Raw genomic sequence first — 14,566 nt, 5'->3', positions numbered from 1 at the left:
AAATTCTTCAGCAATCAAACCTAGAGGCTCTAAAATCTGGGATACAAGGTAAAATTCCTGCAAACCAGTTGGCAGAAGTGTGGTTGAAGCTGATCGATGAAATTACAGAAGACACAAGGTATAGTGATCATATTTGTACCTCAGAGTTCCCAGCCATGCTCCCCTCCCTTAAACTGTACAATCAGAAGAGTCTCTAGAATTGTTTCTAGTGTTTGCCTGAAAAATGAAGTTGAATCAGCCCAGCTTCTCAAAAGGCCATCACTGCCATGAGTCTCTGAGTCACCAGCAGGAAAACTCCACTTTCCAATCTGGTTGCCAATTCTAAAGCAGCCGAGGGAGGCTGAGGCCCCACTCCAGGAAGCACATCCCAGGGCAGCCTCCGGCAAGGGGTGGGGGAGGGAGGAGCTGGTCTGTGCCTCTGCCTCCCTCCCAGCAGTCCTCAAAGGCTGTCCTGTCCTGAGAAAGGTGACTCCTGGTTCCCACAGAGAATGGGAACTGGGGGTAGGGCACTGATTTTACCATTTAGAACATTTGCTAATTCACAAACACATTTTTAGAAACAATAATTTTTTTTTCCTCTTTTACCAGATGCCTAATGAGCACTCTGGCCAAGCCTCCTGTAGGTGAAGTCAGATGATTCCACCCAAGCCCAAGAACCTTTCATAACTATGACTTGAGGAAATTGCCCAGATCTCTGGGCATTTGGAAACCGAAGGCGGAAGTGATAATTCCAAACCTGAAAAAAAAAATATTGGCCAATAAAACAGTGGATCAGGAAGTTGCAAAAGAAAAGCGCTTTGACTACTTCTCACTAGCAGCAAGAAGCAGGGATGTTTTTCCTCCCTTCGAAGCAAATGTCCTAAGTCTCCCCAGTCCTCTCATGACATCTAGTGGTTTAGCTGGGTAATCATCATGCAGAAGAGATCAAGTATTGCTACATGCTTCTTTAAATTAAATTCAGAGAATTTATATCCGGGTCCTAAGAGGTCATCTCTTCCAGTCTTTTTACTTTATAGACGAGAAAACAGAAGCCCCCAAGGATGTGAAGTGACTCGTGTGAGGCCCAGAGTTGGGTTTATGCTCTTTCTGCTACATGTTTTCCACAGTCAGTATTTATTTCTTGAAGGCTTATGTGTGACTTTTGAGCTAGCAGCTTCCATATATATATTTTTTTTGCCTCAAAGAAAAATTTCAGAGACTTAGCCCTTCTAATGCATTGCCATAATTACCAGCGTAACCAAACAAAAATATTTGGTAATACCTTTCAGGTAGAAAATGCCTGTGAATTTTAAGGTTTGCTGAGCAAAACACAGAAATGGCTATTTTTGCTGCTTCTGAATAGTTAGTTTTTGAAGAATCAAATTGGACACTCTAAAAAAATTTTATGGCCGCACCTGTGCCTTATGGAAGTTCCTGAACTAGAGATTGAATCCAAGACACAGCTGCAGCAATGCTGGATCCTTTAACTCTCTGTGCCAGGCTAGGGATTGAACCCATACCTCCATAGCAACCGGAGCCCCTGCAGATTTTTAATCCACTGCACCATTGCGGGAACTCCTTGGAAACTCCTGTGTTTAAGGGAAGTCAGATAGGATTTCTTTAAGAAGCTGGGTGAAATTCTCACCAATGCAAATTCTACCTAGAGACAATGTGAATAGAACCTCCTGGAATAGATGAAAACCTCACTCTGTGGCCTTATCAGCTGCCCTAGTGAGAGGGAGGCCCTGGCAGAAGAAGGTAATTCTGGCTCCAGCTCAGCTGTTCTAGTGGAAGCTTGGCCTGCACAAGTGGTTCCTAACCTTTTGGGAGCTAATGGGTCCCTTTGAATGTCTGATGAGATGATGACAATGGTGATGACAACATTCTTTAGACTTGACTATGCAATAGACATTACTCTGAAGATTCTGTGCATATTAATTCATGTACGTCTCGCCACAACCATAAAGGGTAGATATTATTTTCCCACATTTGAAGATAGGAAAAATCCTGGAAAGCAGGAGTTCCCATCATGGCTCAGCGGTAACAAACCTGACTAGAATCCATGAGGATGCGGATTTGATCCCTGGCCCTGCTCAGTGGGTGAAGGATCCAGCATTGCCATGAGCTCTGGTGTAGGTCACAGACGCAGCTCGGATCTGGTATTGCTGTGGCTGTGGTGTATGTAGGCTGGCAGCAACAACTCCAATTCGACCCTGTGCCTGGGAATTTCCAGGTTCCATGGGCGGAGCCCTAAAAAAATAAGAAGATAGGAAAACAAAAATGAAGAAACTGGCCAAGATCACAGAACTAGTAATGATGGAGGCATAACTTGTACCCAGATAGTCAACTCCAAAGCCTGTGTTCTTCATCACAATGTCACACTACATGTCAACACAGACCTACACTCTTCTTTGTAAATTCCAGGGATTCACAGACCTCCAGAGGCCTGCCTCTAGACTGCCTTGGGGTGCATGGTCCCTAGGTTAAGAAGCCTTCCAATAAATGATGTCTCATCTCCCTCTTCCTTCATTTTGTGGGTCTGTACAGTGATGGTAGGAAGCAAATGAAGGGAAGGCCAACTGTTGCTACTGCTTCCGTCTTCTTCCCAGTGACTCCATGCGCTTTGGGTCAGACCCAGGGATCTGCTTTGCAATTTTCTTTTTTTTTTTGGTCTTTTCTAGGGCCGTGCACCTATGGCATATGGAGGTTCCTAGGCTAGGGGTCTAATTGGAGCTGTAGCCGCCGGCCTACACCGCAGCCACAGCAACGCCAGACCCAAGCCGTGTCTACAACCTACACCACAGCTCATGGCAATGCCAGATCCTTAACCCACTGAGTGAGGCCAGGGATCGAACCCTCAACCTCATGATTCCTAGTCAGATTCATTAACCACTGAGCCACGATGGGAACTCCTGCTTTGCAATTTTCATCCCATGACATTCCCTACATAGAGTGAGGAGAGTCTAGCTGGCAGGTCTGCTCCTCCAAAAGCAGAGATCTTCACCTTCAGCTTAAACCTGTTCACACTTGGGGACTGGTGTGGTTTGCATGGAGGCCAACCATAAATGAGTTTGACAGTCTTGAAGCCTCACAAGCTCTTCCACAAATTCTGTTTCTTTTTTTTCCTTTTCCTTTTTCTTTTTTAGATACACATTGCCTCTCACAGAAGGAAAAGCTAACGTCACAGTTCTCGATACTCAGATCCAAAAGTTGAGATCCAGAGCTCTCTCCCAGATACATGAGGCAGCTGTTAGGATGAGGTCTGAGGCCACAGAGGTGAAGTCCACCTTGGCGGAAATTGAGGACTGGCTCGATAAGTTAATGCAGCTGACTGAAGAGGTAGGGCTTTTAAACTACACTTGATATGGAGGAGGGATTCTTTGGAATGGCACCAGGGGCAGAGATGGCAGTGGGAAAATCGGGTACATTATCTTGGATATCAAGCAGATCTGACAGATGGTGGAAGTAAGGAGTTAACGTGGCTGCAGTGCTAATGGGTGAGCATCATTAAGGCCAGGGCAGGAGAACAGCTTTCACTTGTCCATCCTGGAAAGGTCTTTAAAAGTGGACAAATCATTACTGTTACCATAGTACAAACAGAATGTTTCAAGTAGAGGGAGTTCCTGTTTTGGCTCAGCGGAAAGGAATCTGACTGGTATCCATGAGGATTCAGGTTTGATCCCTGGCCTCGATCAGTGGGTTAAGGATCCGGCATTGCCGTGAGCTGTGGTGTAGGTCACAGACATGGCTTGGATCCTGAGTTGCTGTGGCTGTGGCATAGGCCAGCAGCTGCAGCTCCAATTAGACCCCTAGCCTGGAAACTTCCCTATGCTGCAGGTGTGCCCCAAAAAGAAAAAAAAAAAAAAGAATATTTCAAGTAGAGTGATATTGTAGCAGATATGTGTAGTACAGAGGATTAAAATGCCGCCTTTAGTTGGTGGGAAGACCTGGCTTTGAATCCTGGATCTACCACGTGTAACCCTGGGCAAGGTATTCAAGCCCTCTGAGCCTCAGTTTCCCCATATGTAAAATGGAGATAAAAGGAGTACCCACTTCACAGCATTGCTTTGTGCAGATTAAAGAAGGTGAAGTGTGTAAGGGGCTTAGCAGTGTGGGGCACACAATGAGTGCTGGATAAGTGTGGCTGCCCTTAGCCTCTGAGGGTAGAAGGAAGTAGAAGACCCCTCCTCCTGACCTTCAGAGAAGGGGAGGTGCAGGGTGGGTGGTAATATATTTGTAGGTAGAGATACATTTGAAAAACATGTATGTAATTACAAGTAATTTTTATTGTTTTACTTTCTACGCTTTGTTACTTTCCAAGTTGTCTGCAGTGAACTTATGTCACCTTTATAATTAAAATAGATTTTAAAAAACTATATTAGTATTTCATGTTTGGAAAATAGCAGATTGTGTGACGCAGATGCTCTGTGTCCTCTGAGGTGTATGAAACCTGTAACCGCTTGACCGCTGTGGATGACCTTCTTCAAATGAAGGGCGAGATTAAAAGGGGCTATTTCCCCAAATTGCTCGGAGCTCTGTAGGTGGGGCTTTTGGCAGGTGAAGCGCCCCTTCCCTTCCCTCTGTTCCCTTTGGCCAGTTTCAGGCTACCTCCCAGCCCTTCCGGCTGTGCTTCTAGAAGCTGTGTGTGTGTCCAGAATTTGGGCAGAGCCCTAAACGCAGTGCTCCTTTGCACAATGCTCCAGAGCCTGCAGGGTCTCTGCCTTTAGACTAACTCTGGCTTTACCTCCCTTTCCATCCACCCACGTGACCAGCCTCAGAACAGCATGCCTGACATCATCATCTGGATGATCCGTGGAGAGAAGAGATTGGCCTACGCGCGCATTCCCGCGCATCAGGTTTTATACTCCACCAGCGGTGAGAACGCATCCGGGAAATACTGTGGGAAAACCCAAACCATCTTTCTGAAGGTATGGCTTCATCACTGTGAAATGTGAAATACTTAAATGTAAAGCCCATATTCCCAAGAAGGGCGGCTTTATAAATTGCCAGTCGATGAATGGCTAGGGCGATCCTCATCGATTTCAGCCTATTCTGGCCCTTTCTCTAGGGTGGTAATTCCCAGAGTGGTCTGAGGTCTGCTGGCATCCAATCAAGGACTCTTCCTTAGAGCTCTCTGTGACACTAATAAGTAATATTTCATGGTCATTGCTTTGCTTTCTGGCATGAATTCTCCACTTACTTCCAATGTTACGTGGAAAGCAATGCCTCTCTCCCTTTCCCTTCTGGTGAGCATTTGAGAAGTAGGAAAAAGAGAAGGCAATATAGATAGTCTATGGAATCTATGTCTTAGATTAAAATGGGTCCTCAAATTGAAATATTTTGAAAATGACTGTTTTAGGGCCAGGGTTCTGAACATTTTTAGAGTCATGGACTGCTTTAAGAACCTGATGAGGGAGTTCCCGTTGAGGCTCAGCAGTAATGAACCCAGCTAGTATCCATGAGAATGTGGGTTTGATCCCTGGCCTTGCTCAGTGGGTTAAGTATCTGGTGTTGCTGTGAGCTGTGGTGTAAGTCCCAGACGCGGCTCGGATCTCACATTACTATAGCTATGGCATAGGTTGGCAGCTGCAGCTCCAATTTGACCCCTAGGAAACTCCCATATGCTGCATGTGTGGCCCTAAAAAAGGCAAAAAAAAAAAGAAAAGAAAAATAACCTGATGAAAGCTACTGGCCGTCTTGTCCAAAAGAATGCATATCTCCAATGCATCTAATATTTTGCATCTGATCTAGGGGCTTTGTATAACCCATGAATCCATCCCAGGACCCGCAGTTAAGAACAAGAGGAGGGGTTTGATCCCTGGCCTCATTCAGTGGGTTAAGGATCCAGCTGTGAGCTGCGTTGTAGGTTGCAGACGTGGCTTGGATCCAGCTTTGGGCTGGCTCTGGCATAGGACAGCAACTACAGCTCCGATTTGACCCCTAGCCTGGGAACCTCCATATGCTGTGGGTGCGGTCCTAAAAAGACAAAAAGACAGCCCTCCCCCCAAAAAAAACACCCAAAAACAAAACAAGAGGAGGGCCTGGGAATGAAAACAGAAAGATCTGAATGGTTGCCGGATGCAAGTTTGCCATCCCTCTCTGTGGTAGACTCCAGCTGAGTTCCTTGGAATTTCAGGGAGAGGAATAAAAATTGGGAGGAGAAAAAGCAATCAGGGGAGAGTGTTCCCCTAAAACAAGGACATATATGCTAACTTTTAATAAATGCACTCATTGCTCTTTAATCAAGAGGGTGAAAATAGAAGCAGAGTGATTACCTTCTTTCAAGTGTCTCTTGGTGGAATACATTTTACTCAAGATAGAACCACAAGTATAATTGACCTCAGCGGTGCGTGGAAGCAAACTGATTAATAAATAAAACTTCACAGTGGGTGGGAAGGAGGCAAAGTAGTATTCTCTGTGTTACGTTTTAGAGCTCAGTGGATAAACAGCACAATGCTTTTAAGAGAACTGTTGTATATATTTATTGATTTTGCTAATGCCCCAAACAAATGACACCCTTCTCCAGTTTGAGGGTGTCATTTAAGTCCATGGGGTTTTTGTGTTGGTCTTGGGACCCCTTTACACTCCTAAAGACATTATCGAATACCCCAGAGAGCATTTGTGCATGTGAGTTGCATCTATCAGTATTTACTGTAATAGAAATTAAAATTGGGATGTTAAAATATTTAAAGATAACAATAATAAACCCATTATAAGTTAAACTATATATTTTTATGAAATATAACTATTTTAAAATTCAGAGAGCAGAGTGATACTGTTTTACATTTTTTGCAAACCTGGCTTAACAGAAATATAACTAGATTCTCATAACTGCTTCTACATTTATTTTGATGGACTAAGTTTCTTGGTTGAAGTCTATGAAGAGAATCTGGCCTCACACAGATAGGTATTTGGAAAAGGGAGGAGTGTTTTAACAACTTCTTCAGATAATTGTTGATATTCATCTTTCATACAACACCAAACTCAGTGGTAGCTTTTAAAAGGTTAATTGCAATGTGGAATCTGAGACTGTATCAGTCAACTTTTCATTTTGTGCTACATTAAAATCCATTGATCTGTCTTGTACTTTGAATGGCTCTTTTACCTATGCGTGACTTTGTCACATTAGGTAGTCATCATTTGGAAAATGTTGGTTCACTGAGTTATGCGTATCTTCCTAATGTTGACACATTTAATCATACAATATTTTTAAAAATCACATTCATTAATATCACTTATAAGAAAAAACCTTATGTATTGGGAAGCTATCAAGATGACTCACTGAAGAGACAGAAACAAATTTTCCAAAATTCTAATTTTAACTTGAAAGCTAGAATTTTATCAGCAATGAAATAAAGTCAGTTATTGTCCTTGAAATAACAGGCTCACTTTATGTTCAAGAAAATGTCTGCCCCCACCCAACTATGAATAGCCATATTTTTCAGCTAATTGCTTTTTCAGGTAGAACAGGTATTTCATTAAAAAAAAAAGTTAGCTCAGTTCATAACTCAATTGCTTAAGGGTATTTTGTCCAGACACAGACTAATATGCAGCAGAATTTCATCACACAAAAGAGTAAAAAGACGTATTCGGTGGAGTTCCTATTGTGGCACAGCAGAAACGAATCCAACTAGTACATGAGATTGCAGGTTTGATCCCTGGCCTGGCTCAGCGGGTTAAGGATCCAGAGTTTCCATGAGCTGTGGTATAGGTCGAAGACATGGCTTTGATCCTGCGTTGCTGTTGCGTAGGCTGGCAGTTGTAGCTCTGATTTGACCCCTAGCTTGAGAACCTCCACACACCACGGGTGTGGACCTAAAAAGTAAAAAAAAAAAAAAAAAAAAAAAAAAAAGATATATTCAGGAATCACGATTTAATAGGATTAGTCATTTTTACTGCTTTATCAAAGAAATTCCTAAGTGAAAGTGGCATTTTGTTTTCTTCACTGAGAGTGAGAAACCTACCAGGGCAGTTTGGTGTTACTGCCTGGATTCCTGCTCCATGCTTGTTTTATCTACCAGTGCTTTTGCACTGTCAGTGCAAAATGTCAATACAGTGGAAAAGGCAAGTAACATCCTAGTATTATTAGGAAAATGGTTTTGACCTTGTTAAGCCGCCTGAAAAGGTCTCAGGGATGCCCTGAGTTTCCTGCTTTAGTTGTTATTTTTTATTTTTATTTTATTTTTTTGTTTTTGCTATTTTTTTGGGCCGCTCCCGCGGCATATGGAGGTTCCCAGGCTAGGGGTCGAATCGGAGCTGTAGCCCCCGGTCTACGCCAGAGCCACAGCAACGCAGGATCCTATCCGCGTCTGCAGCCTACACCACAGCTCACGGCAACGCCAGATCGTTAACCCACTGAGCAAGGGCAGGAACCGAACCCGCAACCTCATGGTTCCTAGTCGGATTCCACTGCGCCACGACGGAAACTCCTTAGTTGTTATTTTAATCTTTACAGAATGATCATTTGGAAATATTTTAACTGCCCAAACAAAATTCGTCCACCGAAAGTAATGATTAAATGTTCAATCTACTTGTCTTGACCTTAATGAGCCAGCCCGTGCTGTGCCCAGCATAACAGGTCATGTTATTGTGCATCTCAACAGTATCCGCAGGAAAAAAACAATGGACCAAAGGTGCCGGTGGAGTTGCGTGTGAACATCTGGCTGGGCTTAAGTGCTGTTGAGAAGAAGTTCAATAGCTTCGCAGAAGGAACATTCACCGTCTTTGCTGAAATGGTACATTTAATGACATCACTGTCTTTTCCTCTTTGTGGGGGTGTACATTTACTTTTTATCCTAAGGGAGAATATTCAGATGTCAAACCAAACACCACCATAATCACGACCTGAAATCCCATTCAGGAGCCTTAACTAAGTGAGTAGGGAAAGATGGATGGGGAGGGCTTACCAACTGCATTGGGATACCCCAGAATGAGAAACACGCAAGCAACCCAGGAGTAAGGGCACTTGAGAGGTGCCAACCTTGAGAATCCTGCTTGGGGTCTGAAGTCTTTAAACCCCAGAAGACTCCCACAGAAGACTCATTCCATGGTTAGGGGAAGCCTCAGAGGAGTTTGCCCAAGAGCAAAGAAAATGCTGCCTTGGATACTTCAAAAACAATAGAGATAATTTGTAACTCCTTCACTCAGTTAAAAATCCACTTAGTTAATTAAAAGTCTCATTACAGTTAAACCAATGAAAATAATTTTCACAAACTTTTGCAGCCAAAAGCGGGGTTATTTGGATGTTTTACTCCAAGTGCTTATTGATGTAAATTTATTAGGCATATTTAGTTGGGTCTCTTCTGACAATTTTCTGATGAGCTCCATTCTTCTACAGATGGGCCTTTGTGCTCAAATAATTGGGGAGAAGATGATCTTCATTCTAGTTGATTTGTAATTGTGTTTCTGCTGCCCACCACTGTGCCTGACCACTGGTTCTGATCTTACTGGGCAAGAAAAATCTGCGGCCATCTTTTCGTTTTGCTTTTTATATATTTAAAAGTATCGGGCACATAGTAGGTTCCTATAAGTACTTATTAAATGCATACGCATATACATAAGAGGCGACAGAACTTACCCACCTATCCAAGCTTTTAGGGAGTGGTGGCTTTATGTCAGGCATAGAAGCAAGTGGCCAAGATGATGAGGAAGCCACGCCCTGTCCTCAAGGATCTCGTGATCTATCACAATGATTGTAAAACCAAGTGTCTCATTAAATAGAATCCCGTCCCTGGGGATTCTGATTCTGTTGCTAAATTAGGGATTAGCACCTGCAGTGATTCCATTGAGGGTGGAGACAGGGCGTTGTGGTCCACTTTGAGAAGCAGTGAACCCCATGGGAGACACACGCAAAGTCCTTAGACTTGGAAGTGCAGGCTTAGAAGTATGAGTAGAGATCAATGGGGGTATGCTGGGGGCCACCAGGGAGGCCCTGCGTGGTAGATATTGATGTCCAGGTGTCTGGGCAGCATAGACGGGGCATCAGAATTCACAGGAGAGAGGCTTGCTCCTGCGCTCCTGTGGGATGTCTTGGCCTCCATCTGCCCTCTAGCTCTGTGTCTGAAGCTAAACCCAGAGAACTTGGCACTGAGCAAGGAGCAGCCCTTCCACTATTTCCCACTTCCAGATCCTTCCCTGCACAGAGTGAACTCGTTTCAACTCATAGAGAGAGATGACCCACCCATTTCAGTTGTTTTGTATGACTGTAGTGTCTCCAACTTCTAACAGCCTGAGAGTACCAGGAGGCGCACATTCATAACAGGAATGGAAATGTCACTGGTTCTCGCCTTGCTGGGCTAATACCAAATCTGGGTTCTCTAAAAAGATATCCTGCCCCCCCCTCCCATTTCTGGAGGTAACTGAGGTGCATCACATGTGCTCACAGTCCTGCCCCACAGCTGCTGGTTAACAGCCATAGCCTCAAACCACAGGAGTCTCCCATCTCCACAGCTGCTGCCCCCCTCTCGTCTATGCCAGGATCCTTGCCTGGATCTTATTACAGCCACGCTGGCTTCTGAGTAGAAGTGCAGGAATTGCTCCTCCACTCCATGTCCTTGTCACATGGAAACCAAAGGCACCATGTGTATGCCCCTGAGCCTCACAGCCCCTTGTGATAACAGTTCCTTTAGCTGCTGCCTAAAGCTCAGAGCTGTAGCTGAAACAGGCACTACTGGGTCCACTTGAACCCAATTTCCTCATCAGGTCCCGACTCAAACTTCCTCTGTCCTCCTTCAGCCAAAATGCCCCTGTTGCTTAAGCAAGTCATCTTCTCCCTGAACAGACAGGTGGAGATTCTCAGCTTGGACCCAGCTTGCTCTCACCACTGGCAAGTCTCATCCCTTTTTCTGACTGACATACTGAAAAACAGACCATTGTAGATTTACGAGTTCTAACTTAGAGAGGAAGGCCCTGTAAACCTGAGTCTCCCGTTGCCACCAAACTTGTTTCAGAAAAGATCTTGGTCTACTCGCCACATTCCAGAGGGGAGGAAGGCTCAGAACTTCTGGGCCACATAAAGGCTGGGCGCTAAAGGACCTTCATGTTTCAGATGGGTTCCTTGTGCTGTCTAAGATGTGCACCATCAATTATAATATCATTCCTGTGGGGAGATGTGCTCCAAGTTCTAGGCAGCAGACTTAAACTTTTAGAGGACTATACATTCATAAATTGAGGATGTTTATAGGTATCTAAAAGTTTAGGTTCAGAGAACTCTTCGGAGCCATTCAAAATAATGGTAGAAACAAGTAGCATGATATATCACTGTTTACAAAGCAGTTTCACAATCATTTGTACATTTGAACTACAGAACAACCCTATGAGAAAGGTAGTATTATCCTCAGTTTATGAATGAGAACCCCGAGTCTTAGAAAGATGAATAATTTACCCAAAGTTGTATAATCAGTTACAGCCCAACTCAGGTCAATACCTTCTGAATATAAAGCTTTTTTGCTTTTTCTCATTGTTTAGCCTAAGTCCTAGATGGACTTGAAAATGTATGTGTTGGCTTTATTTCTTGCTCCCTGATGATGTTTCTCCAATTTCTTTTTAATAGTATGAAAATCAAGCTCTTATGTTTGGAAAATGGGGCACTTCCGGATTAGTGGGTCGTCATAAATTTTCTGATGTCACAGGAAAAATAAAACTCAAGAGGGAATTCTTTTTGCCTCCAAAAGGCTGGGAATGGGAAGGAGACTGGATCGTTGATCCTGAAAGAAGGTAAGTTTTCCATTTTCTGAGAACAAAGGATCTTCATGAAGCCTTTCCTTAGAAATTGCTAAATGAATCGTCTCCATCATTCTTGGTCATATTTATGTAACACTCACTGAGCAGAAGTAAGTCCATAGAAGCTTGAAGGATGTCATCAGTGTCCCATAACAAAACAAACAAATGTAAACACCTGGTACTAACATAATGAAGACTTTATTACGTGTGAATGTGTCAAGCAGTGGGCTAAACGCTAGCATCATCTTATTAAATGTGGATTCCAGTCCTATAAAATAGGTGGTCACAACAATCATGAAGAGTCTGAGATTTTTATCCTATTTGCAAGCTAACAAGTCACTGGCCACAGTCTCTTGGATGTTGGCAGGAGACACAGGAATCCTGCATCAGAGGCAAAGGACTTTGTTGCCCATAGCAAATAGAAGTACCAGAGTATCAACATTCACTCTCATTCTCCAAGCCCCGATTCCCACAGGGTGACAAAAAGAGGTCTAGATGACGTTTATACATGAAGTAGGTTGTATAACAGGAGAGGAAGCCTGAGCTTAGGGACCCTAATCCTTTATAATGGGTGGTAAGCATGCCAGCCCTTTGCTCTGGAGAGAGTCACTGTCTTCTGAGGTTGTTCCCTTGACATGATAATCTGTAACAAAGGTCTTTAGAAATGTAAGAGATGCACAAAGAACCATCTTCCAACAGAAAATAGTTATTATCTGCACTTTACAAATGATGAAACTGAGACCTGGCGGGATTAAGTCTCTTGGCCAAAGGCACATAGACTCTCAATGGGTGCATTTATTGAAGGAAACGAGTTTGTGAAGATGGGTTAAGCTTCAAACTAGAGCTCACTCTCTCTGTCCACATTCATTTTCTGTAATCACACAGGAGTAGGGAAAGGGGTGGGGGAGTGTGCTGGGTCTGGTCTGTTAAGACCCAGTGTTTGCACATGATTGCTTTTCACCCAGGACAGCTTGCTTTGGATGGACTGGGGTTGCTGATGAGGAGAAGGGAATAGGATTTGAAATGGAAAGAAGGAAGGTTAGTGAGGACAGGGAAAGGCTGGGGAATTGGAACTGGAAAAGCAGAAGGTCAGAGCTTGTCAGAGCTGGATGTGACTCCAGAGGCGGCAGCCAGTTCTCTCCTCCTCTGAGGCCTAGAGAAGTGATGGATAAGCCCAGTTTACACAAATGGTGGGAATCTCTTGTCTTCTGATTTCTTTCCAGTGCTTGATTCTAAGGGAGCAAATGGCAGGGAAAAGATGCAGAGATAGTAAAGGAAAAAAGAAACCTCAGTTGACTGGGTACCTAGCAGAAGACAAGTCAAAGTTGGAATGTCTGTATTTTCCTCTACGGGTTGTCAAAAGAGTTCTGAACCTAAGAGGAAAACTGGCATGGCAGGGAGTCAGTATGGATTTCTCAAGTGCCCAGATGGACTTGGGAGTCTTAAATGACCTGGTTGGGCTGTCATTCCTACCAAGGAACTGTCCAGAAAATGTAAACTCCCCCCTTCAGTTTGCGTTAGGTAGACCAAATAAGCGGTGAGTAAAAGTTTCCACACTTGGCCCAGGAGGCTGTCTGCCCTCTGTTTTTTAAAACACGGGGAATGAAGAAAGACCACTCTCTAGTCTTTTGAACTATCAGCCAAGCTGAGAAAAAGCTGAATGGCCCTGAACTGAAACAGGAACGGAAGCCTGGTCCCCCGAAGAAGCTGCCCGTGAGGCTGTTTTCCCAGTCCCCACCCTAAGGAGCAGCCCTGCTAATTTGAGAGGTTCTCTGTAATTTAGGTCTCATTGTGGCAGCCGGCCCCTCTTCAAAGGAATGTCAGAAGCTATTACAGAGAGGAGTTGGGGGTGGAGAGAGGAGTGGGGCGCGGAGGGCCACCCCCAGGGCGTAGATGTTTCTCGGCCATTGGAAATAGCTGGGGTGGTCGGTGACCGTTTCTCCTTCACTAATGCGAGCCTCCTCCTCCGCAGCTTGCTGACCGAGGCAGATGCGGGTCACACGGAGTTCACAGATGAAGTGTATCAGAATGAGAGCCGCTACCCTGGGGGCGAATGGAAGCCAGCAGAGGACACTTACACGGATGCGGTGAGCCCGGCTCCTGGGATAAGCCCTCCTGCGGGAGGTCTGTGAATCCACCAACCGCAAGGCGGGGCTCTTCTGCTCCATCTCATGCTCTGAACAGCCTTCTGCCTGTAATTTAAGCCTCCAAAGTACATCTGTAATTATTTCTTAAAGAAAAGACATGGGGCCCACTTAACTAGGTGTTGGTACATGGTAAAGTCTGGGTTGGGCAAATTCTTTTACTGTAAATATTTATCTAACTGGTTTTTTAAATCATGACAAATTGAATGCTCATGTCTTTAGTGTATTCAAACAGCATAAAAGGAAATGAAAAGTAAATCCCACCCCACCCCCCAGAGATAACCAGTGATAGCAGTTTCCTATTCCTATACAAATATATAACTTCTTTTTTTCCCCCACAGAATAGAATTGTGTTGTAGGCACAGTTTTACAACTTGTTGTTTTCACATGATGCTGCATCTTGCACATCTTTTGATATTGATACATGTAGATCTATGAGCCTTCAAAAAAAATGCCTGCAGAGTGTTTTATTATATGCACCCCTCCCATAATTTACTTAACTAATCTTGTCCTTGTGGACATTTAGGATTTTCTTTTTCCCCAGTCTGTTTTGTTTTGGCTTTGGCCATGCCCATGGCATGTGGAAGTTCCCAGGCCAGGGGTGGAACCTGCACCACAGCAGCCACCCAAGCTGTTGTAGTGACAACACTGGGTCCTTAACCTGCTGCACCATAAGGGAATTCCTGGTCTTTGTTTTTTGCAAACGGTGTAACAGTGAACAT

The 14,566-nt window shown here is 44.1% G+C and overlaps 1 protein-coding gene across 9 annotated transcripts in view; it reads left to right on the top strand.

Moving 5' to 3' along the window:
• MYOF (myoferlin) overlaps positions 1 to 14,566 on the top strand; it is a 170,483-nt gene that overhangs the window by 100,930 nt on the left and 54,987 nt on the right. For all 9 annotated transcript variants that reach the window (XR_014826643.1, XR_014826645.1, XR_014826642.1 and 6 more), the window contains 6 exons: positions 12 to 118; positions 3,126 to 3,318; positions 4,752 to 4,907; positions 8,583 to 8,714; positions 11,531 to 11,694; positions 13,673 to 13,787. Coding sequence is in view for 5 of the 9 variants with exons in the window: in XM_084994880.1 (XP_084851006.1) it covers positions 12 to 118; positions 3,126 to 3,318; positions 4,752 to 4,907; positions 8,583 to 8,714; positions 11,531 to 11,694; positions 13,673 to 13,787 (867 nt within the window). In the remaining 4 variants the exon portion in view is untranslated. The remainder of the gene's footprint in view (positions 1 to 11; positions 119 to 3,125; positions 3,319 to 4,751; positions 4,908 to 8,582; positions 8,715 to 11,530; positions 11,695 to 13,672; positions 13,788 to 14,566) is intronic.

Source organism: Sus scrofa, chromosome 14 (genome assembly GCF_054392235.1).
Source record: "Sus scrofa isolate SSC_HxYL_T2T_F1_AM1 chromosome 14, Sscrofa_HxYL_maternal_Yorkshire_Landrace_v2.0, whole genome shotgun sequence".
Classification (NCBI taxonomy): Eukaryota; Metazoa; Chordata; class Mammalia; order Artiodactyla; family Suidae; genus Sus; species Sus scrofa.
Note: the sequence above shows the minus strand (reverse complement) of the source record. Positions and strands in the feature narration are given on the sequence as shown.